At 58.1% G+C, this 23,635-nt stretch overlaps 4 protein-coding genes across 5 annotated transcripts; 2 read left to right on the top strand and 2 right to left on the bottom strand.

Moving 5' to 3' along the window:
- Nucleotides 1-1,439: 1,439 nt before the first annotated feature.
- On the top strand, nt 1,440-3,761 carry CPSF4L (cleavage and polyadenylation specific factor 4 like). Its single transcript, XM_077787445.1, has 6 exons — nt 1,440-1,539; nt 2,006-2,155; nt 2,414-2,509; nt 2,636-2,729; nt 3,152-3,212; nt 3,693-3,761. The coding sequence occupies exons 1-6, from the start codon at nt 1,440-1,442 to the stop codon at nt 3,759-3,761; spliced, it is 570 nt and encodes a 189-aa protein (XP_077643571.1).
- Nucleotides 3,762-4,105: 344 nt separating this feature from the next.
- Nucleotides 4,106-7,329, bottom strand: MTNAP1 (mitochondrial nucleoid associated protein 1). Its single transcript, XM_077787444.1, has 5 exons — nt 7,316-7,329; nt 6,336-7,156; nt 5,940-6,047; nt 5,398-5,514; nt 4,106-4,940 (listed from the first exon to the last, which is right to left on the bottom strand). Exons 1-5 carry the CDS (start codon nt 7,327-7,329, stop codon nt 4,912-4,914), a joined length of 1,089 nt encoding a protein of 362 aa, XP_077643570.1. The 3' UTR covers nt 4,106-4,911.
- A 157-nt stretch (nt 7,330-7,486) lies between these two features.
- VCF1 (VCP nuclear cofactor family member 1) lies at nt 7,487-15,065 on the top strand. Of its 2 annotated transcripts, XM_021548513.1 has the most exons (4): nt 7,487-7,584; nt 9,049-9,145; nt 12,840-12,902; nt 14,416-15,065. In XM_021548513.1, exons 1-4 carry the CDS (start codon nt 7,538-7,540, stop codon nt 14,653-14,655), a joined length of 447 nt encoding a protein of 148 aa, XP_021404188.1. In that variant the 5' UTR covers nt 7,487-7,537; the 3' UTR covers nt 14,656-15,065. The 2 variants fall into 2 exon arrangements, with proteins under 2 accessions (XP_021404188.1, XP_021404189.1); XM_021548514.2 differs by lacking the exon at nt 12,840-12,902.
- A 476-nt stretch (nt 15,066-15,541) lies between these two features.
- Nucleotides 15,542-23,395, bottom strand: COG1 (component of oligomeric golgi complex 1). The gene is made up of 14 exons (XM_021548512.3): nt 23,137-23,395; nt 22,690-22,934; nt 21,907-22,088; nt 21,474-21,644; nt 21,245-21,398; nt 20,868-21,078; nt 19,977-20,747; nt 19,602-19,748; nt 18,592-18,753; nt 18,231-18,358; nt 17,716-17,824; nt 17,126-17,235; nt 16,958-17,033; nt 15,542-15,725 (listed from the first exon to the last, which is right to left on the bottom strand). Exons 1-14 carry the CDS (start codon nt 23,392-23,394, stop codon nt 15,582-15,584), a joined length of 2,868 nt encoding a protein of 955 aa, XP_021404187.3. The 5' UTR covers nt 23,395; the 3' UTR covers nt 15,542-15,581.
- Nucleotides 23,396-23,635: the final 240 nt, after the last annotated feature.

Below are 23,635 nucleotides of genomic sequence, written 5' to 3'. Positions count from 1 at the left end.
GGTCACCAGGCTGCTGGGGGACAGCCGGCTCCTCTTGTCCCTTAGGGATGCTCTGGCACAAAGCAGTGAGCTGCGGTCCCTGGGCTTTGCCCGCTTTTCCCCCCGGGGCTGCGGGGTGGGGAGAAGCCCTGGGGTGACACTTCACGGGCCGCCTGCCACTGTCACTTGGTCGCCCTGATCTTTGTGACGCCTGTCGGCTCCAGGCTTGGCTCGGCAGCGCCGCGGTGCCTGGAGCTGATGGGGCAGAAAGCGCGAGCGGGGCTGCGGGGCACAGCCGGGACACGGCCCCGCTGCACGGACAGGGCAGCCTGCAACACCGGCAGGGAGCGGGCACAGGGACACTGCCACGTGTCCTGGGCAGTGGGGAGTGACACCAGCACCGCCCGTGTCCGGCCAGCGCCGGGAGCAGGCTGCACCCCAGCGTCCCCAAGCCCCGTGGTGGCACAGTGACATCTGTCACACCCCCGGGGTGGCACCTGGGCTGTGCCACACGGCTGATGGGTGCCCAGCGCCCTGCAGCACCCACGGGCAGTGCTGTGGCACTGCTGGTCCAGTGCTTTGATGCCAAGTGACAGAATGGGAGCAGGGCTCCATGGCCGTGTCAGCCCCGGGCGCCGCGGGCGCTGAGCGAGGCCGCGGGATGGAGCAGGGATGGAGCATTGGGATAAATCCAGGGCTCTGCTCCAGGTGGGCTCCAGGAAACCCATGGAGCCCTGGTCATGCCCAGAATATGCCACTGGAGCCTGGCACCCATGAAAGTGGGCATGGAAGGGGCTTCTGGGCAGCCCAGTGGAAGTGGCCCTGCCTGTGGATGGAACAGGAAGGGCTGTAAAGACCATTTCACAAGAAACCATTCTGTGGTTTGCTGGGATGCAAGGTGTGACTCCTTCCAGGAGCTCAGGGATGTGGATCTGTTTTGCCAGGTGCTGGAGAGCAGGCCTGGAGCTGGTGCTGCTGTGCCCAGAGCACCCCAAAACACATCCAGCATCCACCCCGTGCTATTGGAATGCTCAATCCCAGCACTCCGGCCATATTTGTCTCCATTTAAGGCCTCAAAGTGAGGGGTTAACCCGGCTCCCAGCCAGCCCCAGACACATTTTCTGGAGGAGAAGCAGATGTGGGAGCGGGGAGGCTGAGAGGGGCTGGCTGGGGCCTGGGGCTGAGCTCCCCAGCTGCGGCACCAAGCAATCAGGGCTGCAAATTGGGATCAGATGTGGGCAACTCCCCCCTCTAAATGCAGCACTCCAGGGCTGCTTGGGCTGGTTCTGCTCTGCCTGAGGAGGAGGAGGAAGAGGAGGGTTCTGCTGGGGCCCAGGGTTGCTGTAAGGACCTCCAGAGTGTGGTGCTCCCTTTGGAGAGCTGTGTTTTCTTTGGGGAGTGTCCCTGCCTTTTCCCCTTCCCCTGCCGGGCTGGAGCAGGCTCTTCCCGCAGCAGGGATGATGCAGGAGCTGGTGGCTGGCGTGGAGAAGATCAGGTTTGACTCAGAGGCTGATGTGGAGGGGCTCAGAGCTCAACCCCTGCCCTTCCCAGGGATGGACAGTAAGTTGGGGCCAGGGCTGTGGCATTTTTGGAGGGTGGCAGGGCTGCAGGATTCTTTAGGGTTCTCCTTTTGCTGCCCTCCTGCAACACCTGGGTGGTTTTTGTCTTGGCTCTGGGCATTGCTCCCTTCGGGATGCAGATGGAAAGCTGCTGGGGAGCTGCCAGGGTTCCCAGTGTCCCTGAAGTCCTAGGACTGGGGGTAGAAGGTGAAGCCCTCCCCACCCTAGGGTTGGGGCAGTGGGACAGGCTGGCGGTGACAGGGCTGGGGCAGTGGGACAGGCTGGCGGTGACAGGGCTGTCCCAGGAGTGCAGGGCCACCCCCGGGGCTGTGGCTCAGGCAGGGCTGGGGCAGTGGGACAGGCTGGCGGTGACAGGGCTGTCCCAGGAGTGCAGGGCCACCCCCGGGGCTGTGGGTCAGGCAGGGCTGGGGCAGTGGGACAGGCTGGCGGTGACAGGGCTGTCCCAGGAGTGCAGGGCCACCCCCGGCACGGCGGGGCCAAGCCCGCGGTGTGCAAGCATTGGCTGCGAGGGCTCTGCCGGAGGGGCGAAGGCTGCGACTTCCTGCACGACTACGATGCCACCAGGACGCCCGAGTGCTATTTCTACTCCAAGTTCGGTAGGTGCGGGGCCGGGCATCCCAGGGAGCCTCTTCCCACGCCTCTCATCCCTCGGGGCTGGCCTCGAGCGAGCGGCTGATGCCACCTCCTGCCTGCGGGAAGAAGTGTCACTGTCGCGCAGCCGGGGTCACTGTCCCCACGCCCAGCCGAACCCGGCTGTTCCCAGGGCATCCCAATTCCCTTCACCCAGCCCACCCCTGAGCGATTCCCGCTGCGAGCGAGCCCTGTCCCCAATGTCCCACGCCTCGCTCCCGCAGGTGAGTGCAGCAACAAGGACTGTCCCTTCCTGCACGTCGGTGCCACCGCCAGCGCCCTGGGCTGTCCCTGGTACGACCGTGGCTTCTGCAGGCACGGTGAGCTGGGACGGGGCGGGTGCCCACGGCCCGGTGGGCATTTGGGCTCGGGGCTGCAGGGAGAGCAGAGCTCCCACCATGCTGGGGTGATGGCGTGTCCCTGTGAGTGTCCCCTCTGCCTGGCAGGTCCCCTGTGCAAGTACAAGCACACGAGGAGGGTGATGTGTGCCAACTACCTGGTGGGCTTCTGCCCGGAGGGACCCAAGTGCAAATTCGTGCAGTACGTACTGGGGGTGGGGGGGCTTGGAATGTGGTTTGGGGGGGTAAAATTCCCTCTCTGAGGTGGCTGTGGCCCTTGCAGGGTCCAGGACAAGGACACAAAGGGTCTCAATTAACCTAACCCCACACCCAAGCTGTGCTGCTGGCAGCAGGGGCAGCCCTGGTCCCCACAGAGGTGCCTGTACCAGCTGCAGGACATCCCTGAGGGGCTGTGGGAGCCTCAGGAAGGTCTGGGGACACCCCAGGGAGTAACTGCCTGTCCTCTGTGTCCCCTGCAGCCTCAAGGCCGGGCTGATGATGCGCAGCACAGACCCATCCAAGGTGAAGCTGTTGTCCCTGTGCCCACAGGGATGGTGCCCCAGCTGCCCCCAGCTCCTGTGGGGCAGCAGCTGCCAACTGCCCACCCTGCCCCTTTTCCCCCAGGACGCTGGATGTCCATGGGGGCTGGTACAGCGGGATCTGGCTGCTGCAGAGGAGAGGGGAGGTGAGCATGTGCCACCCAAGGAGCGACCTCCACCTGGCACCCAGCACTGGGCAGCTCATCTGTGGGACAGCAGTGGCTGCTCCCCGAGCCCACAGAGCCTGCTGGAAGGAGGCACCTGCTCCAAGGTGAGAGATTTTGGGGAATGGGAGGGCTGGGAGCAGCAGTCTCACCGTGGAGGGAGGATGAGGGGTAGAAGGTGCTGTGGGGATTCTCAGAGTGCTCCCAAAACAGCCTCTTTGACTGGAGATGTGTCTTTTCCTTGTGGTCCCCTTGGAGCTGGGGTGGGAACCAGCAGGGGAAGGGATTTTGGTGGTGAGAACCCTGGGAACAACAAATCCTTCTGCTCAGAGGTTTGGTGTAGTTGGAACTCTCGGGGTGCTGTTTCCATGATCCCATTCCTTTGGAAAGGGGGTCAAATCGAACATGTGGGGACACGTGGCAGGGGCTGATCCAGCACAAACCCATTCCCTGTGCCCCCAGAGCGGATCAGCCAGTCCCTGTGCCAGCAAGAGAGGGAGGACTCCACTGGAAATGCTGCTGGGGAAGTGACTCCAGTGCTGCCACACGGCTCAGGGGACAGGGACACGACGGGACACCATGGACACGGCACCGGGGCAGCCCCTGGGCTAGGAAAGCCAGCAGGGTCTGCCCAGCACCAGCTCACAGCTGGCACAGGCAGCACAGAAATCACTTCATGCAATGAAAATCGGGACTTGCCACAGCTGGCTGCTCCCCCTGGCACTGCCAGCTGTGGGCAGGCCGGGGCAACAGCAGCATTCCCAAGGTTTGGAGGGGTGCAGGACTGGCTGGTGCCAGCATCCTGGGCACAGGGGTGAGGATGTGCTCATCCCTTGGGGAGGGGGCACAAAACACCACTTTTCAGATCACAACCCTAGCAGGAAAGCAAAATCCACACAGGTTTTTATTGCTGGTGAGAGTTTTTGGTGCAACACCTCTGTCACAGCACTACTACACTCTGCAGAATAAAGAGCTCAGACTTTTTAATTCTTGACTGTTTTTTTGCCCTTCATGCTTGCAACATGAGCAACCCTTTCCCAGACATGTCTGGGAATGGCAGGCTCCAACTAGCACTCCTGGCTGCCCTGGTTTGCCTGCTGCAGGCACAGCTTTGCCCTTTGGGCACAACAGCTCATCCCACGGATTTGTCTTCCCCAGAATTAGGGAATTAGGGTGCTGTGGTCTGAGCTGCTGCTCCAGTGCCTTCACACAGGTCCTGGCCAGTCCCACCAGTACAAGGGGCGAGTACAAACTGGGTTGGGCCGGGCAGAGCTCTGAATTTAAAGGGAATGGTTCTTGGGGTTGAAGCCCACACAGCTACAGCGGAATTGTGAAATCATCCCTAATGACAGCTCAGGACAAGGTGCTGTCCCCTGCCCCAAACAGGGGAGGCTGCTCTGGGACTCTGCTGCCTCCAGAAACTCTCCTGCCCCCACAGATTTCTCGGGGTGCCTCTAATGCTTTCTCATTTCACAAAGAAAAGCTGCCTGACCAGGAGGGGTGGCCACATGCTGTCCCTGTCACCTCTCTGCTACACAAGCCGACCTGCAAAGGGGCTCCTCCTCAGCTCCAGCCCCAGCCAGGCCCCTGCTGCTGGGAATTCCTGCTGGGATCCTGGTCCTGGGTGCTCTGCTGCCTCCCCAAGAGCTGGGGCTGTTCCCTGGGTGCTGCTCCAGCTCCTTCAGTGGTATTTTCGCCAGCGGTGCCGCTCTGGAAGAATAGGGAGAAAATCATTCCAGTGTCAGCAGAGGGATCTGTTTGGGGGCTCCAGCTGGGGTGAGGAGCCCGACTGCAGCTTCTGTGTTTGTGTGCTGCCAGGGGGAACCACCCAAACAGCAGCAGATCCCTTGTCATCTGTCAGGAAACGCAGCTGCTGTTGGAACATCTCCTCCCTCTGCCCTGTGTGGGCTTTTCAAAGTGCTCCTGACAATGCTGCTGCTCTCCAGGGAGAAGCTGTGAGTCAGCAACTGCTATCAGCACTTTTATTAACCAAATTCCTCTGCCCACCTAGAGAATCCTGCTCTCTGAGCTCTGGTATTAAGCCTTAAATGGGGAGTGTTTAAATAATTTAATTATTTCAGTTATTCCGGAGCTTTAATTAACAGGAATGTTAAATAGACTTTCCAAGTGTTGCAGAAGGAAGAACTCCTGAAATAGGAAGTCTTACTGAGGTGCTGATAGTTCCAGCCATAGCTGAGCAGGCAGTACCCAGCCAGGAGCATGGAGATTCCAGCAGGTCCTCCCTGCTTCACGTGGATGTATTTGGCACAATAACTGCCCCAGGCTGTTGGGAGAGAAAGGAGAGGGATAAATCATGGGCTGCTCTTGGGAATTCACTGCTTCTCTGCAACTTTACAGAGCTAAAATGTTGGGGATATTTGTTTATCCCAGGGATAGATGAGATGTTGGGATGATGGATGGGAAGGAATTGTTCCTTGTAAGGGAGGGCAGGCACTGCACGGGGTGCCCAGAGGAGCTGTGGCTGCCCCTGGATCCCTGGCAGTGCCCAAGGCCAGGCTGGATGGAGTTTGGAGCCAGCTGGGACAGTGGGGACATCTTTATGGACCACTGGATCATCTTTATGGTCCCTCCTGGACCCTTCCATCATTCCATGACTTGTGCTTTGTAAAGATCCAGGCTGGCTACTTGGCCCAGCAGAGTAAATCAGGGAGGTGGGATGGACTTGCCCCAAAAGCCAGGAATTCTCACCTCTCTGCACTGCTGCCAGCAGCCTCTGGGGAGAGAAGCTGCAGGTGCTGATCCAGGAGTGCAGCTCGCCCAGCCTCACCTCCATCAGGGGCCTCTCCGAGAGGGGACCTGCAGGGTGACAAACAGTCACAGCGGGGCTCTGTGCTGCCAGGGGAGCAGGGAGCTGGGATGGGATGTGGGATTTGGGCTTGGAAAAGGACAGGGAATCGCCTCTCCCACCAAGTTTGGGCTGCATCAGCCCAAGGCTCCATAATCACATCACACGTGGACTTTGCAGGCTGGAGGAGGCGCAGTGAAACCTCCTTGGATTCTCCTGGACCCTTCCCTGGGCAAGCCCAGCATTCCCTACCCCTTCTCTGCCATTCCAGCACATCCCAGCAGGGCGATTTTCGTTACCTTGGTGCCCCTGTGCCAAGCCACCCTTGGGTGTCTCCGCCGTGATCCTCACATCCTCGTGGAAACGCTTCCCTGGAAAAATCCTCAGCCCTTCCCAATCGGGATACAAGTCTGGAAACCACTCCAAGCCCGCGGCGCCGGCCCTGGCGCTGCTGCCCGAGGCGTGCCCCGAGCAGGGCCGCTGGGTTTGGGGCGTGTGGAGCAGAGGCAGCTGCGGGGCTGTGCCCGGGCTCGGGACGGGCTCGGGCACTCGCTCCCCGCCGGCCCGCGGCCCCCGCAGGCCGAGCTCATTTCTGGATGTCCCCCGACCGCCAGCTCCGAGCGCCAGGGACAGATGGAGCGTCCCGGGATGCAAAGCACCCGCGGGGGGGTCAGATCCCGCCCCAACTTCCAGGCGCACCCGCTCGCCCCCTGTCCCAAATTTGTCTCTTCCCTCCTGCTGGACGAGGTCACCGGGGCTGTTGGTGCTGCCAGCGGGTTCTTGAAGTGTCTTTGCTGCCGTCAAGCTGCTTTCTTTTCCCTTGGAGCTCCCAGTCGCGCTCCCCAGGGCTGCCCGGCTCCGCGTCTCCTTGCTCTTGGATTTTGGGGCGGTTTCGCGGCGCTGCGGGTGGGGAGCGGGGCCGGGCTCCGTCCCTTCCCCGCGGCTCCCCGCCGCGCTCCGCGGCTCCTTCTCCCGGACCACCCGGGCTCGGTGCTTCTCGATCACCACCTTCACCCCCTTCTGCAGCTTCCTGGGCACGTCCCGCACCTCCTCGGGCCGCAGGTCCAGGCTCCGGGCCACGTCCCGCACCGCGCGGGAGCCGCTCCTTGCACCGGGGCCGCTGCCGGGGGCCGGGCGGGGACCCGGGGCCGGGCTGGGAAGGGGCGGCGCGGCGCTGCCGGGGGCCGGGGCTGCCCGGCAGTGCGGGAGGTGCGCGCGGAGCCGCTTGAAGGGCCGCCGGCAGTGCGGGCACAGCTCCAGCCCCGCTCCCGCCGCCGGCCCCGCCGCCGCCATCGCCGCCCGGCCCCCCGTGACGTCACAACGCCGCGCCTCCCGCCGCCGCCGTCACAGAGGCGCGGCCCCGCCCCCGGGCGCGCGCAGTGACGTCACGGGCGAGGCGGCGGAAGCGGCGGTCGGGCCGGGCCGGGCCGCGCTGCCGCCGCTCCCCGCGGCCTCCGCCCCGCGCCGCTCCGGCCCGCCCCGGGCCGCGCTCCCGCCCGCCATGAGCTGCCGGCAGCCGCTGCCCAGCGAGCGGGGAGCCAGACAGAGGTGCGGAGGGCCTGGCGGGGAAGGAGCGGCCGCGCTGAGGGGAGGGGGCCCGGCCGCTCGGGGCAGCCCCGGGGGCGGGGAGGGGAGAGCGGGCCCCGAGCGCTCGGAGGGTTCCGTGGGGCTGCGGGGGATTCGGGGGAGATTCTCGGCGGAAGCTGAGGGGCGGCGGAGCGGGGGGAGCTGGGGGATGCTGCGGTCAGGGAATGCGGTGGAAGGGACCCTAAAGGCCGTCCTGTATCGCCCCTGCCACGGGCACGGACACCTTCCATGGCCCAGCGCGCCCCGAGCCCCTCCGGGCTGCCGAGGTCACTGCAGGGGTTGAAAGGAGGGATCCAGAGGCAGCGTGGGGGAAATCAGGAATAGCCCTTCCCCAGCGCTCCCGGGCAGATGGGCAGCGAGCGATCCCAGCGATGGGGAGCAGGGAGGCAGCTCGGGCTGTAGGCGTGGGCCAAACCCCGGCAGCTGAGGCTGCTGCACGGAAAGGAGCCAGTTATAAATACCTCCCTCCAGTCTGTTTTGACTCATTCGAGCACGGATTAATTTTAGGCACACCAAAACAGCTCCGTGCCGTGTTTTTTTGGAGGCTGCTGAGATCCTGGCTGACTTGTCGTGTTTGTAGGGCGGGGAGGAATCGTTTGATGTTTGTGTAGGAATTCTGGGATGCTGCTGGGGAGCAGCTGCGCTGTGTTGGTGTCACAGAATCGCACAGTGGCGGGGGTCGGAAGTGACCCAGCTCATCCAGTGCCACCCCCACCACGGGCAGGGACACCTCCTACTGTCCCAGGCTGTTCCAGGTCCTGTCCAGCCTGGGCTTTGAGGTCTTCCCTTTATCTCCTCGAATCTGGGAGCATTAGCACTGCCCCCACCCCATTATACTCCTCCAAACTCTGCTTGGCTTCGATGCCCGCAAAGATTTGGATGGAAATTAGGTTAAAGCTTGTACTCACCATGCCAGACAGTGCAGTGTCACCAGAGGATGGTAAACACATCAGAAACAGGGAGGAGTTTGTTTTCATGAGGTGTTTCCTGACAAAACCTTATTCCCGCATGGGAAATGTGATTGTTTTGGAGTGTGACTCAACTCCAAACACTGTCAGAGTGGAGAGAATCATTGTGGGGTGGTGTGAGCAGGTGAATAATTGGAGATTGGCTGGGCTGTCCCCAGCCTGTCAGGTGTCACTCTGAGCCCAGGGATTATTTTTATATCTGCAAAGTTGGCAATTGTTAAATGAGTTTGGCTTTAATCCATGTCCCTTATAGTGGCAGGAAACATCTTGTGAGGAACAAGATCCTTTTCTCTGTGCCCTCAGGCTGCAGCTAAAAGGGGAATATGGGAGCCCCCAGCAGCTCAGGGGGCTGGAGACATCCTGCATTCATTTATCAGGCGTTCCTGCCTTTTTTGGGTGCCTTCAGAGGACGAAGCAGAAGGTGGATCAGTGAGCTGATCATTTCTTTTCCCTGCAGGAAGAGGAGGAGGAATGGCAATGAAGATGATGGCCACGTTCCCCAGACCAAACGTAGCAGCAGGAGCACTGTCCTGCAGGACTCGTGGGACACTGAGGTGAGAGCCTTCCCAGGCAAACCCATCCTGCATTCCAGCAGCAGCTGGAATATCCTGTGCTTTTTTTTTTTTGCATTTTGATTTCTTAGCTTTGTGTTTGAGGTCGTGAGGTTTGACTCGGTGACATCAGAGATAGAAATCAGTTTGGAAAAATCAGCATTCCCAGTGAGCCTGCTTATCCTTGGCCTGAATATTTCTGGGAAGAAACTTCAAATCCTGCCTCACAGCACCCAGGGAAATGATTTCCTGCTTTTTGTTTTTGCTGTGTGGGCTGGGCTGTGCCCAGAGCTGAGGGGCTGTGAGGTGCTCACTCTGCCTGACCATCAACTTTGCCTTTCCCCACAGTGAGCTGATTATTTGTGGGAGAAAGACAAAACACATTCCAGGCAGGCCTTATCTGATGTGGAATAAAATGCCCTAATAGAGCTGCTCAGTTTAAGCAAGACTTGTTCACAGCTAAATCAGACTCAAAACTCATTGTTATTTTCTCATATTTTCCATTATTTCTTTGCTGGATGTGGGATAAACTCTTGTTTTCTTACCCCTCACCAGACAGCTGTTCTCTCTGTGCAATTTGAGATTTAATTTCTTAGAAAAAAATAATTTAAATTGCTGATTTCCCAAGTGCTGCCAGATTTTCTGAGATGTTACCTGGGTGAATCACCTGAAAATTCACTGTGAGCAATGTCCTTGTGTTGTAAAACATGCATGGAAAAGAGGGTAGAGAGCAGAGGCTTCCTCTCTGAAGTTAATGAAATTAATTTCTTTGAAGGTTTTGGAAGTATCCTTGGTTTTTTAAAGCCTCCTCACTTTGAAGGTGGATTGCAATGAGCAATTACAGTCTGAATTATTATGGAATTAACTCAATTATTCAACTGTTAGCTGTACTTCGCAGAAAACATTTAGTTGCTGTGCAACTTGGAGCTCTTTTATAATCTGGAAATGGTTTCTGATGGCTACTTCTACATTCCTGTTGTGAGAGTGACTCTCTCTTAGCCTGGACAAGTAGGGTACGTGACAGGACACTGCTGGAAATGCTCTAAGAGCTGCTGTCTGTCACAAAGGAATCCTCTGGGATGGAACCTGCCCCGTGCTGCTGTGTTCTCAGGAGGGAGACTTTGCATTTTTTGGGGTGTGCTGGGGAGCAGCAGCGCTGGTTTGCTGCTGTCTGACACTGAATCACTTGTCCAACAGGTCAGAGCCCTCCGTGTGCGTAGGGTAGTTACAGGCTAAAGCAGCTTTGTGGCGGGAGGAGGACGGATTTAGTGTGGAACAAGGGATTGAAGTGGGAGTAATGAAATTAAGGATATCAGGAGAACCCCCCGATGGTGAGTGGCAGAAGCACCTTTGCTTGTCGTGTAAACACCCGGAGTTTGGGCAGAGCCACTGAAAGCAGGGCTGGCAGTGGCCACACAGCAGGGTGACATCAACCCTGGCCTGGTTTCCTGCGGGGGAGCATGGCTGACCCAGGGCAAGGTCACTGCTCAGCCTAACACAGACTCTGCTTCTTGCATGCACTTGCCTGGTAAAATCTGGTTTTAACACTTTAAAGCTGGTGTGAGGCGGGGAGGAGCTCTCACTGCTGAGGAGTGTGGACACAGCTTCTCAAACAGCACGGGAACAGAATTCCCAGTGTTTTCTCCTGATGAATGGAGCTTTTTCTTTTTGTTTTTTTGGCTTGTTTTCTTGTCGGATCCCTCAGCTGAGCATGCCCAGAAATTCAAGACACGAGATTAAATCTGTTTTATTCCAACATTTGGTTAAGGACTTCCTGTGCCAAAGGGAGAAATCCTTATGCTCATTGTGCACGAGTTCTTCCGATTGGTGCCGCTTGGAAAGTCTCAGCCAGTTTGCAACGCTTGGATTTAGCTTCCTGATACTTTGCTGTCTGCAAAGACACCTCTTGCTGGTTAAAGATCCCCACTTGTTTTGGGATATTGCCTGGGAAAGGGGAATGGGAGCAATCTGTGACTTCCAAGAGCCAAGTGAGAGTCGCTTTTCATCACCGAGCATCGCACACCTGCTTTTTGTGAAACATTACCCAAAGTCCTGATTCCTCTGGCATGTTTTGGTTCAAACTGACTGTTCCCTCTGGCCAGAACAGGCCTCTTTGAGAACACAGCATCGGGATGGCAATCAAGCAGTGTTTTAAACTTGATGGTAATCAAGCAGTGTTTTAAACTTGATGGCAATCAAGCAGTGTTTTAAACTTGATGGTAATCAAGCAGTGTTTTTTGCCAGGATCTCTTCCCATTTTTTTTTTTGTCTTCCGTGTTTTGCTCTGGAGAATGAGGTGAAGGGAGGTTTTTCCTTAGTGGCAGTTCAAACCTGGGCCCTTCTGTGATGTTATCCCTCAGTCCCTGATTTTGAGTCCCACTGCTCATCCAAATCACATCCAATTCCAAAGGATTTGCTGTTTTCTCCTTCTGGATTCCTTTTACCCAGGACAGGCAGCACCCCTGACTTCTGACTTTCACAGGATGGAAACAGAGTCTCTTCAGTCTCCATCAGTGCAGCTTTCTGGCCAGTTGCTGTGAGGATGTGCCATTCCTGGTGCTCCTGGAGAAGCCACTCGCAGGGTACAGCCACCCTGAGGGTGACAGAACCCTCAGGCCTGGGCTCAGTCCGTGGGCAGGCACAGCCACGGGGCTGCAGCTGCAGCCAGGGTTAAACATTAGCGAGGCAGAGCCTTTGCCACAGAATTTCACTTCCTGTTCAGCCTGTCCTCCCTTTTCCAGGTCAGCTGTGGTGTTTGCCCTATATTGGGTTAGAAATCCATTGCTTGTCCCCACATCTAACCAGGAGAAGCTGTAGTGGATCCTCCAAGGGGACCCCCCTCTTGGGAATGCTGAGGTTCTGCAGCCTGGGGAATCACCAGTGCAAACCCTTTGCTCTCGTTTTTCCAGGGAAGGAAGCGAGTCTGAGTGTTCTGGCTGACCCTTTCCTTCCTGAACAACTTCTGCAAACCCCAATTTCTCATAGTTCGTCTTTGTTCTGGCCAGGATTGAAACACTGCCGGGTTCTTGGCAGAGATCAAATCAAAGTTCTTGTCCCCCACTATCCAGGGAAGGACTGCTCTTCAGTTCTAACTAAAACCAGATCGTGGCTTTGTTAAACTCCTCTTGGAAGGTGTTGAGAGTAGCAGGGGCTGAGTGGCTTTTTCTCCAGTTCCTGTCCCAAGGGATTGTCCCAGATCTACACATTTAACAGGACATTTGTTTTAAAACTTGAAGTGTGATGTTAAGGGTTAATGAGCCCAGTAAACCTTGAAGATGCCCTTTGATAGTTAAAGCATTCATAAATATCACCGGGCTGCTTTCCTTTGCCCCTGTAAAGCTTTGTTGATGCCTGTCTTGCTGACTTGATGACTTTAAGGATTCTTTTCTTGTCTGATTGTAGTCCAAATGCGTTACAGAATGTGCACCACAGCCTGGGGACACGGTAGGTGTTCCGTGTGATGGGGGGGTGAGCCAGTGCTAGTGAACCTTTGCCTTGGAGAACTGGAAATAAAGAGGGTCTGACAAACCCCATCTGTCACCAGCCTGAGGTGTCAGAAGCACGTCCCAGGACACACTGCCAGCTTTGAGATGCACAAAATAATCACTGCTAACAGCTGGAGAATATTCGTTGGGATGTGAAACGGCAGCAGCGAGCGGGGCCAGGTTCTGATTTGGATTTTTACCTTGATTTGCAGAAGGTGGCTGTAACGAAGCTCACTAAGGAGCGCAGACTAAAAGGAAACAAAGTGCCCTGTGCGGTGGGTTTCTCTCCGAGGCTGCCTGACCCCTCAGCATCGCGGGTGACTCTTTGTGCTGCTCTGCACCACCCCACTCCTCCCTGTCCTGCGGGCTCTCTCCCTCTCTAGATGCAGGAAGAGGAGCTGGTTGCTCCCGCGGTTCCATCTCTGCTCCCTCGGCAATGACCCCGCTGTGTGTTTCTCTCTCCTCGCAGCCCGGGGCCCTGGGCTTGGCTTGCTGTGCTCGCAGGGAGCTGAAGGGATTGTGGTGCTTAGCGAAACAAAGGGGTTTGTCAGGGTTGGATGGTCAGGATCGATGGTGGATCGGGGCCGGGGGAGGGGAGGGTTGTGTTGTGTTCCACCCAAACATCCACAGTGCCTCCCCGGGCTCTGCACAGCTGCTGGTTTGCACCATTCCTGATTTATTCCAAACACACTGCTGGGTGCCGTTTGCACCATTCCTGATTTACTCCAGGTGAGGAGGCCCTTCTGGAAGTGGTGCTGACTGGTAAATCCCTGAGGATTTAGTGAAATTTGTCCTCTTCTGATATGGTCACAAAGCTGTGACTTTGTGGCTTAATCCTTACAAAAATATCGATTTTTCTTTAGCTGCTGTCACTTACTCTGTCTGCTTTTATGAATCATTTATGGGGTGGCAGAGTAGCCACTTGCTGATTGACTCACCCAAATATTTGCAGTCCTGACCAGCAGATCACACAAACTAAAACTGGAACTAATGGAACGTTTCCTTAGCAGCCCTTAAAATGGTGTTTTATGTCTTTGAATCCCTTATGGTGATGACAAATGCTCTTCCAGCCATTCCCTTGAAATGTGGTTGTCCTAAATGCTGGCAAATGAGCCCTGGCCTCTTATCCCAGTCAAATGCTGGGTTGTCTTTCCTGCATGAGCAATTCCTCAGTGCCTGTTGCTCTTTCACTGCCAAATCAAGTAAATTGGTGTGGAATTGCTATGGAGCACTTCCAGTTAACTGCCATGGAGTGCTTAACTGGGAGAGGAGTACTTGATGGTGGTGTTCAAAGACTTCAGCTGGGTGTTGTGTGCGTTTGTTTCTCACAGCCTCTTGCTTTGGATGCTTCAGATCTCACTTTAGGATTGCCTTGTAGGAAAGTGCTTTGCATGGTGCTTCCCTCAAACCTCTGCAAGAGCAGAAGTGCCAACCCTGCCCTGCCTGCCTGCACTGACACTGCAGCTCCCTGGGAATGTTCTTTATTTTCCAATTCTCTGATCACCCCAGCAAACTTCACTAGTGCAAACGTGGGGTTGGGGGCAGAGCTGAGGGGTTTAACTGGGGAGGATTGAAATCCAACGCCCTGGAGGTCACTGAACCCCGGGTGAAGGCTTGTCCCTTCAGCTCTGTCACACTGGTGTGGGCAACAACAACCTCTCCGTGCCAAGGTGGATTTATTCAGTCCATCGGGCTGGAAATGTGGAGGGAGGGATTTATGCTAAAGGCTTGCTTCTGCGGGGTGAGGAAGCAGTGTCTGATGTTGCTGTTCACCTCTGTGTGTCCCAGTCCTCCAGCAGTGACAGTGGGAGCAGCAGCAGCAGCAGCAGCTGTAGCAGCAGCAGCATCAACAGCCCCGACAGAGGAGAGTCCAGCCTCAACCCCAGGATTGCAGGATCCAGCCCTGTCTCCTCCCAGCCTTTCCATGAGCAGTCTGCACTAAGCCAAGGTCCTTACTTCCACATCAACCAGATCCTGAAGGAAGCCCACTTCCACAGCCTACAGAGCCGGGGACGCCTCCCTACATGATGATCCAGCAGCTCCCTGCCTTCTGTGAAGGGACAGCACTGTGTAGATTTGATATTTCAACTTCAAAGTTTGTTAAAATGGAATTGCACAAAATTGCCTGTTGCCTTTTCAGTCTATATTTGAAATAACAGGTTAACAGGAGATTGTTTACTTGTGGTTTGCTGCACTATTGCAATGCAAAAGGGGCTTTGAAGCAATTTTTATAGGATTCTTTTTGGTTGGTTCTGAAGTACGTGGCAAGAGGAGACTGAGGAGTCCACATGTGTGTTATAGGATTGCAAACTGTCCAATTCCAATCGACTGCCTAATCTGTTTGTTAGCAAGTTGTTGCTTTCTGTAAAGTTCTCTTAAGCGTTCCTCTTCAGTTTTATAAGTCTTTTTTTAATTTCAATAAACTAGTTAAAAAATGATTTGGCAACATAATTTTTTGAGCATTCAGAGTTAGCGAGAATAGGAGCAGCGAGTGCAGGTCCTTAGGCCTGTGAGCCCAGCTCAGGGTGATGAGTCGTCTCTCATGAGCTTCACTGCTGCAGGAGTGGAAGGGAAATGTGAAATTGGAGCCAGGACAGGTCGGGCAGGTGCTGCAGGGGCCACTCAGAGCAGGGTGGTGGTGCCTGGAGGACACAGCTGTCCTACCCTGCTCCAGCACCCCTCTCCAGCTGTGAAATGGTTTGTTTTCTGTTAGTGTGTAGGTTGTTTTGGCTTTTTTTTTTTTTCTTTTAATTTTACTTTAACAATGTAAGGATAAGAGGTGAAAGAGCAGCTCCACCTCTGTTCCAGCAGCCAGGGGACAAGGACAATCCAAGCTGTGCCTGGTTCCCGTGACACGCGGATGGGAAGCACTGCCAATCCCGGAGGTGTCACCAAGGGGACAGACAGACAGATGTCAGTGAAGACAAACCCAGAGCAGTTTTATTGTTGCTGCCTCACTTGGTCATGCCCGAGAGCCAGCCCAGCCTGAAGAGGGACGGTGCCGCCGTGTCCTCGTCGTCGGTGACGAGCTGCCGGAACAGGGAGCCCGGCCGAGCCGCCTCGTCCTCCCTGGGCAGCACGGCAGCAGCAGCCACTCCCTGGGGGTGACAAAATGACTCTCACAGCACCCCCGGGCTCCCTCCGTCCCCCCAGCACTGCTGGGGCAGTGACAGACACCTCGCTGCTGGCAGCAACAGGCACTTGGCAGATGTCACTCGATGCTCCTAAAACCCCTGAACACCCATCAAAACCCTCTGAGCAGCAGGGCAGGGGCTGCTGCTCTCAGAGCAAGGGATCACAGCGTGGTGGAAGCACAGCTGGTGCCCTTGCAGGAGCTGTTCTTGGAGAACTGCGGATTTTAACCTCTCCAGAAGAGTTTTAGCATTGAAGAAGGAGCAAGCATCTGTCAGGGATCCTGGCAAGTGTGGCTAGCACAGGACATGGGTGTGCTGAGCACAGCACAGCAGCTGAGGGGAGTGACAGAACGAGCCAGACATCACTGCACACTTCTATGCTCTAGTCCAGCTGAGCTGTGAGAGGTAAGGAATACCTTTGCTGGGAAGTTTTGGGCTTTTAAACACCCCTTCTGCTGGGTCTGGTCCTTAAGGGCTCCAAAAAATGGAGAAGGAGAGTTGCAAATTGAACATCATCTCAAGTGACACAGGTAAAACCAGGCCTTTACCTCTTTGTCTTGGCTCTTGTCAACTCAACAACTTGTCCCAGTTGCCAAGACCACCACGGATAGATTGGGCTGGTAATAAGTAAAGGAAACATGAATTGCTGCTTCCTACAGCAGCGAGGTGTTCCTTGGCTCTCACCCAGCACACAGAGCTCCATCTAAGCAGATGTTTTAAACTGGGGGAAATGGAGCAACAGAAAGATTGGCTGCTACAGCTGAGCACCAGGGGAGCAGCAGGACACTCCTCACACAGCTGGGGTACCTGGCCAGGCCTCCTCGGGGGTTACAGGGCAGCATCCCACTGCAAAGGAGTTCAAGCATTAGCTACTGTCCCTCAGCCTTTCTTGCAGCTCTCTTCAGTGAGTTGTCTTTGATGCATTGCCCTCATCCATGTAAACCCCCACTGCCTCTGCAGCCTGCCACAGAGCAGTGACCCCAAAACCACAGGGGCAAAGGGTGGGTGGGGTTTTGGAGGTGGAGAAATCCACCCCGTCCCCTGCTGTGCTGCCATACTGATTCATTTTACTGGAAATAAAAATCAGGTGAAATAACATTTGGCTACTTTCTTCTTTGCCCACAAACTCCAGTGTCAGGGGAACGATGAAAACTGGGAAAATATTCCTATTTTTACAGCTCAGTTCAAACACCAACCTGGACTCTTTCTGTGCTCCTGGCAGTGGACTTGCTCTTCCTTGAGCTCGACATGCTCAGCGGCAGAAGTCCAAACCTTAAGAAATGGAAGAAAGAAATGTGGGAAGCAGTGATTGCAGAGCAGCTTCCCAGAGGCAGCAGAATGCCTGGAAGAGCCGGGTGCCTCACCTGATCTGGCTGGATGCTAAGGGCAGGATGTTGTGGAGCTCCTGCGAGCTCAGCATGCTGCCCCTGCTCGTGTACTGGTTTTCTGTCCCAGTCAGCAGGCCAAAGAGAACCTGGAAGGCACCAGGAGATGCTTGGATTTGGGGAAGAGAAGCTGAAAGGCACCAGGATTTGGGGAAGAAAAGCTGGAAGGCACCAGGAGCTGCTTAGATTTGGGGTTCCTGCAGAGCTGACCCCACAGTACGTGGTAAGTCCACTGGCACACCATCACCACTGAGTGTGAACACAAAATGTCTCCCTTCCCCCTCTGAACTCTGGTGTTTAATTATTCCCACAGTTGAGTCCCAGAGCTGTTTCAGCACTACTTAACCCAATTAGTGTTGCACAGGCTCTGGTGAATCCTGTTAGATAAAGTTCAGGCAGCTCCACATGCAGGGTGTGCAGCCGGCTCAGCCAGCTCCTCTTATCTTCAGCTGGCACTGAACATTCTTCCCCTTCCCAAGCAAGTGCCAGTGCTTATCTTGAGGCACTGAGCAGTTTAAAGGAGCCCAGCTGCCCTGCTGAAGGCTCTCTGCAGTCTCCCTGCTCCCTACCGAGGTTCTCTGCACCAGGCGGTTCAGGTTGCTGTTCAGGTGAGGGGTGAACACATCCAGGTCGAAGGGGTCGATGTGTCCCTCCAGGAAGTCGATGACCTTCTCAGTCCTGCAGGCAGAGCAGAGGGCTCCTGTCAGGGGTGACATCCTGGTGATGCCAGCTCTGAAGCAGCCAGGGATTTCCTGTCTGCAGTGACTGAGCACAACAGGAATTACTCAGCAGAACAGCAGCTGCCCCACGGGTTTCCAACTCTTACACAACCCCAGCAGCAGGAACCTGCTCCCCGTGGTACCCCCAAGGCTTTAACTCTTGGCTGGAAGCTCAACTGCTCTGTCCAGGGGCACCCTCTGAGGGGGGATCCTATGCACACACAAGGAAGGGGGACACAGAACCACACCCCTCCCCTGTTTTGAGGGTGAACTCAGTGTTTGAGCAGTGTCAGAGCTTGGAGCTTGCACTGTTTTGGGGCCCCCAAAACACTGCTGGAGGATGTGTACCCCAGAACGCGCCATACCTGGAGTCCTGCTTGAACCTGCTGGGTTTTGTGTCCTCACTCTTGGCTGTCAGGATGATGCTGAGGTACCTCAGGTCGTAGAGTAACTGCAGAGCCCTGCTCTGGGTCAGGGGGAAGCTGTCCGGCCTCTGCAAACAGGACAGGCAGGATTGGGGCTCCGCCCTGGCACAGGGGAGGCTGCCCAAGGGGCACACCAACCCCAAGGCACAACCAGAGTGTGACATCTGGTGTCTGCCTCAGCTGTGGGGGAGGCAGGGTGAGTGTAAGGGTGTCCCCTCTCCAGCTGTCAGGACATTTTCTGTCCCAGGTGCTGGATGTGTCCCTGCATTCCCAGCCACGCTCCCATCCCACACCCAGGTACCTTCTCCTGCTTCTGCTCCACCAGCTTTCCATAGGCAGCGAGCACCTCTGCCATGCAGCTCCTCAGCAGCTCCTGCAGGGTGACCTTGGGCAGGGTGTGCCCCCCAACCCTGTTCACCTCCTGGCACAGGCTGAACAGGAGGCACTGCACGTGCCACGAGGGCTGGCCAGGGGAAGAGAGTTTATTTGCAGTTGCTCTCTAAACTCCATTCCCTTCCACATCCCTTCAGAAGGCTGGTGGGAGTGTCCCACTTCCTCAGCAGCCACAAAGCTCTACCCCTCAGCTTGCCTCAGGCATCTCACAGGGTCTGGGTTACTGACAGCCCCAGATTTTGGGTTACAGCAGCTCCCAAAGCCCCCAAAAGACTTTACCAGACACTGAGTGCAGTGAGAAGAGAACTGCTTATGCACCTTCTGTCAGCACAGACCCTGCTCTGCCCACCCACTCCCTGGGGCTGTTCCTCCCTCATCTCCTGGGCCTCCTGAATTCCCACCCAGCTGCTTTTCCCCTCAGATAACAGAGCTCACTGGGTAAGGCTCACTGCATTTCCCTGTCCAGTCCCTCCCGTGCTGTGCAAACACAGAACTCACTCCAGGCCTGGCCCTCCTCCCCCTGCCACCTGCTCTGTCCCTGTGACGTCCTTCCTGTGCCACCACCACAGCCCTGGGAAGCCACACGTCTCAGTTCCCTTAGGATTCCACAGTCCCACTGTTGCAGCCCTGTCCTTCAGTGCATCCAACTTCCACTGAACCTCTCTCCTGGGACCTCTGTGTTTAAAACCAGGCCTAAGTCCTCCTTTGGCTCAGCTTTACAGGATCTGGGCCAACCCTACTCACAGAGATAAACAGTGACAATGACCTATTTCCTTCCTCTGACCTCTGTCCTCACGAGTACCTCAAAGAGCACCAGAGAGTGTTTCTCCTCTGCTGGTGACACCAAACACCCTCCCCAGCAGCCCAGCGAGGTTCTGGCAGCAGCACTGGGCTCCTCCCTCAGGCTGCTGCTCATACCTGCACAGGCAGCCGGATCTTGGACGTCACGCTGCTCCCAGACTCGCTCTCCTCCTGGATTTCAATCTCCTCCCAGTTGGTGGCCGTGGCCAGGACGGAGCCGGCTGTGTCGAGCAGCAAGGTGTGGGTGAAGCACTGAACCAGGCCCTGGAGCACAACAGTGGAACTGATCACAGGACACTTCTAACAGGGCCAGGGCCAGCCAGCCCACCCTGCCTGTGCCTGCTGCATCCCTGCAGCTCCCAGAGTGAACCTGAGGGACAGCAGGGCACGGAGCCACCCCTCCCTGACCGGGCAGCAGCACAGGGAGCTCTGGGCAGCCCCAGCGAGGGAACCCTCCCCAAACCATCTCTGAGGAGGGAAACTGCTCCTTACTTTGGTGACAGCCGAGCTCCAGAGCTGATAGGCCAGCAGGCTCTGCTGCAGGAGCTCTGCCTTCACCCCCTGCCACTTGGCCAGCTCGGGGGATGCTTCCTGGGCTTTGCCCTTGCCCAGCTTCTTGGCAGAGCGCGGTTCCCTGGGCGCCGGCTCCGCGCCGCCCGCCTGGCCCAGCACACAGCGCTGCAGGTGAGGGCACAGCTCGGGCAGCGCCTGGCACAGCCTGGCCATGAAGAGCACGGCGTTGAGCCTGGCGTCCCCTGGGGCATCCAGCTGGCTCTGGGCACTCTGGAGCTGCTCCTGGACGCAGCCCAGGAGGTGCTGGACGCAGGCGACGCAGCGGTCGCGGAGCAGCCCCTGCACGGTGCCGGCGTCGGCGAAGCGGTCGAAGGCGGAGCGCGGTGGCACCGCGGGCTCCTTGGGGACAGAGTCGTCCCCGGGGAGGTAGGACAGGACATCCTCCAGCCTGGCCTTCAGCTGGGAGTCCAGCGCGGAGCAGAAGCTCTGCACGCACGGCGTGAGCGCCTGTGCCTTCATGGCCAGCCCGCTCCTGGCGAAGGGCCCGCGCTGCCCCACGCTGAGCCACGCCGCGTCCCCGGGCAGGTCCCCGGGGCTCTCCGACCACAGGAACAGGGCCACATTGTGCTCCTGCTGGACCTGCTTGCTCAGGGCACCGCTGCCGGCTTTCACTTCCAACTCCTGCAAGGCTACAGCCAGCAGCTGCTTGGAGTTGCTTGAGATGGAGTCAAAGCCTTCTTTGGTCAGAGTCTGCAACGGAACAGGGAGAAAAAACAAGTTCAGTGTGCCACTAAAACACACCCTCAGTGCACTGGTGAGACGACACCTGGGGGAGCAGAGCAAGGCTCCCCACAGCACAGCAGCACCCACCTGCAGCCTGTCCAGGAAGAGCTCCTGCAGCAGCTCCTCCCAGAAGGACACGGGCCTGTCCAGCAGCCGCCGGCACACGGCCTCCCAGTTGTGGCTGCTGGACTCGCTGGACAACAGCTCCCACACGGCATCACGGATCCCTGCCAGCCCCCTCATGCTCTTCACGTACACCAGCAGGCTCCTGACCCCCGTCCTGATGTCATCACTGCACCTGCAGGCAAAGTTTCTCCTCTGTGAGGGGGCGAGGCCCTGGCACAGGGTGCCCGGCTGCGGGGTGTGCTGTGCTGCCTCTGGCTGCTTCAGTCGGGGTGAAGGATGAGGAGGATGAGGGCATGAGGAGGAAGTCAGCCAGGCTGGGACTTCCCTGCCCCACTCACATGTTGATCCACTGCTGCAGGGTCTCCCTGAGGTACTCCTGGCTGATGGGGTGCGCCAGGGTCCGCAGGGCCGGCTGGAATTCCACCACCGACTCAGGCAGGTACTTGAACCAGCTGCTCAGCTTCAGATCCTCCTCCAGCACCCCTCCTCTCCCTGGAACCACAGCCAGGGATCAGCCCAGCACGGGGCACCCTCCTGCCTGCACACCTGGGCAGGTGCAGGCCTCACCTGCGGGGTTCTGGCCCGTGCTGCTCTCCAGGGTGGAGAAGAGCAACCCACAGGGCAGGGCTGGCTCCGGGACCATCCCCTCAGGCACGGTGTAGAAGAGAGCGTGGGCCTGGTACAGCGTGGTGCTGAGCAGCTCCATCAGGGAACACACCTGAGCTTTGATTCCTGCGCCTGCAGAGAGGTGACTTTGAGCCAAGGCAGCCCTTCAGCACAGGTCAGTGGCAGGGAAGGGCTGGAGGGTGAAGGACTCAGCCTCATGCCCCACCTGCTTCCCCATTGCAGGTGGGCTTGGCCTAAGCCCCTGAGCACTGTTAATTTTTGTGCTGTTCCACAGTGTCCCTGCCACCATGAGATTTTTGGGAATTGCCCGTCCCTGCTCTGGGGGCAGGAGGCTCAGCCCCAGCTCCCCAAGCAGCAGCCCCGTGGCACTGACCGTGGTGTGGCTGGTTGAGCAGCTGCTGGATGGCCAGTTTCCTGGCCAGCAGGAAGTCAGCCAGGGCCTGGCGTGGCGAGCTGTCCTCCAGCAGCATGATGGCACACAGGGCTTCTGCCACCGCCTGGTCCGAGCCCGTGGGGCAGCGCAGCAGGGCCTTGCTCTCCTGCAGGATGGTGGATCTGCCACAGGAACCAGCTGGAGTCACTGCCTGAGCCACACGCTCAGCCGGGCTCGCTGAGCCAGCCCACCCTGTGACTCTGTTCACACTGTGCCACTTGTATCTGGATATTACAGGACTGGTGAGGTGGTTGTTGTGCCAGCCTTGTGGAATGGTTTGGATTGGAAAGGATCTCCCCGTCAGCCCTGTCCCGTTACTTGATGGAGCCCCCAGGCTGTGCTTGCTGGCCATGGGATATTCCCTCACCTGCCAGCTTTCCAGGGCATTCCTGGGGCACTGTGCTCCCAGCCTGGCACCTGCCCCAGCCCAGGATCCTGCCCCATGGGATCCAGGTGCAGCTGCCTCATGCAGAGCCTGTGGGACAGCTGAAGAATTCCCCCACCTCGCTGAGCCCATCTCTGTCCTGCCTTCCCAGGGCTGTGTCTGAGCCAGCCCCACTGACAGGGAACGCTTTGGGCTGGGAGGGAACTTTAGGCTCGGCCAGTCCCAAATCCCTAATCCAGGCTGCTCCGAGGCTCATCCAGCTTCCAGGGTGGAGCACTGGGACACCTCCAGGGATGGGACAGCGGGTAAGCCGTGGCGGGGCCTCCCCCAGCGCTTACCTGAGGTGGCTGGCAGCCGCCACCTGGCGCAGCAGGATGGGGAAGCGGGCGAGGACGGGGCCGGCGCGGGCCCGGGCGGTGTCCAGCTGCAGCTGGCGGCGCAGGTGAGCCCCGAGCAGGTGGAGCCGGGCCGCGGGCAGGAAGCGGCCGCCTTCCACCGCCCCCCACACCTGCTCGGGAACCTCCAGCAGCAGCTTCAGCTGCGCCGCCGCCCCGTAAAAACCCTGCCGAGCGGCGGGGCCAACCTGGAGAGGGCACACGGGGCTCAGGGGAGGATGGGGGAATGGACGGCGGGATAGAAGCGGGGAAGGAGAACGGGATGAGCGGAGACGAGAAGGGATGGGGATGGGGAGGTGGGAAAGCGCAGAGCGGGAGGGAGATGAGAGGGGGAAAGAATGGTTCCGAGCGGGACAGAGGGCCCGAGGGGCGCTGCCCGCGGCCCCTCACCGTGCCGGCGGGGCCGGGCCGGGCGGCGCCGCCGCGCTGCAGCCCCCGCACGGCGCCCAGCAGGCGCTCGGCGCTCCGCCGCATCTCCGCGATGGTGTCGGCCGCCTCGATCAGGTCGCGGTAGCGCTCGCCCACCATCTGCCGCAGCTCCTCCCGCTTCTGCTCGATGCCGGCGCGCAGCCGCCGCTCCACCGCCCGCAGCTCGGCCGCCGTGTGCGCCTCGAACAGCGCCTCGGCCTCGGCGCCGCGCGCCGCCATCGCCGCCGCCACACCGGCACCGGGCCCGGCCCGCGCCGCCGCCGCCGCCGCCGCCATCTTGGTCACGGGAAGGGCACGGCGCTTCCGGGCGTCACCGCTGGGCGGTGCCGCCATCTTTGTGCCGGGCACAGCCGCCCCTCCGTGCCATTTCCATGGCAGCGCCGCCGCCATCTTTGTGCCGGGCACAGCCGCCCCTCCGTGCCATTTCCATGGCAGCGCCGCCGCCATCTTTGTGTCGGGC

Source organism: Lonchura striata, chromosome 19 (genome assembly GCF_046129695.1).
Source record: "Lonchura striata isolate bLonStr1 chromosome 19, bLonStr1.mat, whole genome shotgun sequence".
In the NCBI taxonomy this organism is placed as follows: Eukaryota; Metazoa; Chordata; class Aves; order Passeriformes; family Estrildidae; genus Lonchura; species Lonchura striata.
This window is presented reverse-complemented; position numbering and strand designations above follow the sequence as displayed.

Excerpts from the sequence above, each read along its gene's own strand:
- CPSF4L (XM_077787445.1), top strand. The coding sequence starts at position 1,440 with ATGCAGGAGCTGGTGGCTGGCGTGGAGAAGATCAGGTTTGACTCAGAG. Across the intron at positions 2,730-3,151 it reads CCCAAGTGCAAATTCGTGCA|GACGCTGGATGTCCATGGGG; the intron begins GTACGTACTGGG and ends CTTTTCCCCCAG. Across the intron at positions 3,213-3,692 it reads TGCTGCAGAGGAGAGGGGAG|AGCGGATCAGCCAGTCCCTG; the intron begins GTGAGCATGTGC and ends CTGTGCCCCCAG.
- MTNAP1 (XM_077787444.1), bottom strand. Across the intron at positions 6,048-6,335 it reads CTTGGCACAGGGGCACCAAG|GTCCCCTCTCGGAGAGGCCC; the intron begins GTAACGAAAATC and ends GTCACCCTGCAG. Across the intron at positions 4,941-5,397 it reads CTGGAACTATCAGCACCTCA|AGCGGCACCGCTGGCGAAAA; the intron begins GTAAGACTTCCT and ends CTATTCTTCCAG.
- VCF1 (XM_021548513.1), top strand. The coding sequence starts at position 7,538 with ATGAGCTGCCGGCAGCCGCTGCCCAGCGAGCGGGGAGCCAGACAGAG. Across the intron at positions 7,585-9,048 it reads GAGCGGGGAGCCAGACAGAG|GAAGAGGAGGAGGAATGGCA; the intron begins GTGCGGAGGGCC and ends TTTTCCCTGCAG. Across the intron at positions 9,146-12,839 it reads AGGACTCGTGGGACACTGAG|AAGGTGGCTGTAACGAAGCT; the intron begins GTGAGAGCCTTC and ends CTTGATTTGCAG.
- COG1 (XM_021548512.3), bottom strand. The coding sequence starts at position 23,394 with ATGGCGGCGCGCGGCGCCGAGGCCGAGGCGCTGTTCGAGGCGCACACG. Across the intron at positions 17,236-17,715 it reads GCCTGGTGCAGAGAACCTCG|GTTCTCTTTGGCCTGCTGAC; the intron begins GTAGGGAGCAGG and ends GGTGCCTTCCAG. Across the intron at positions 15,726-16,957 it reads GGAGCACAGAAAGAGTCCAG|GGAGTGGCTGCTGCTGCCGT; the intron begins GTTGGTGTTTGA and ends TGTCACCCCCAG.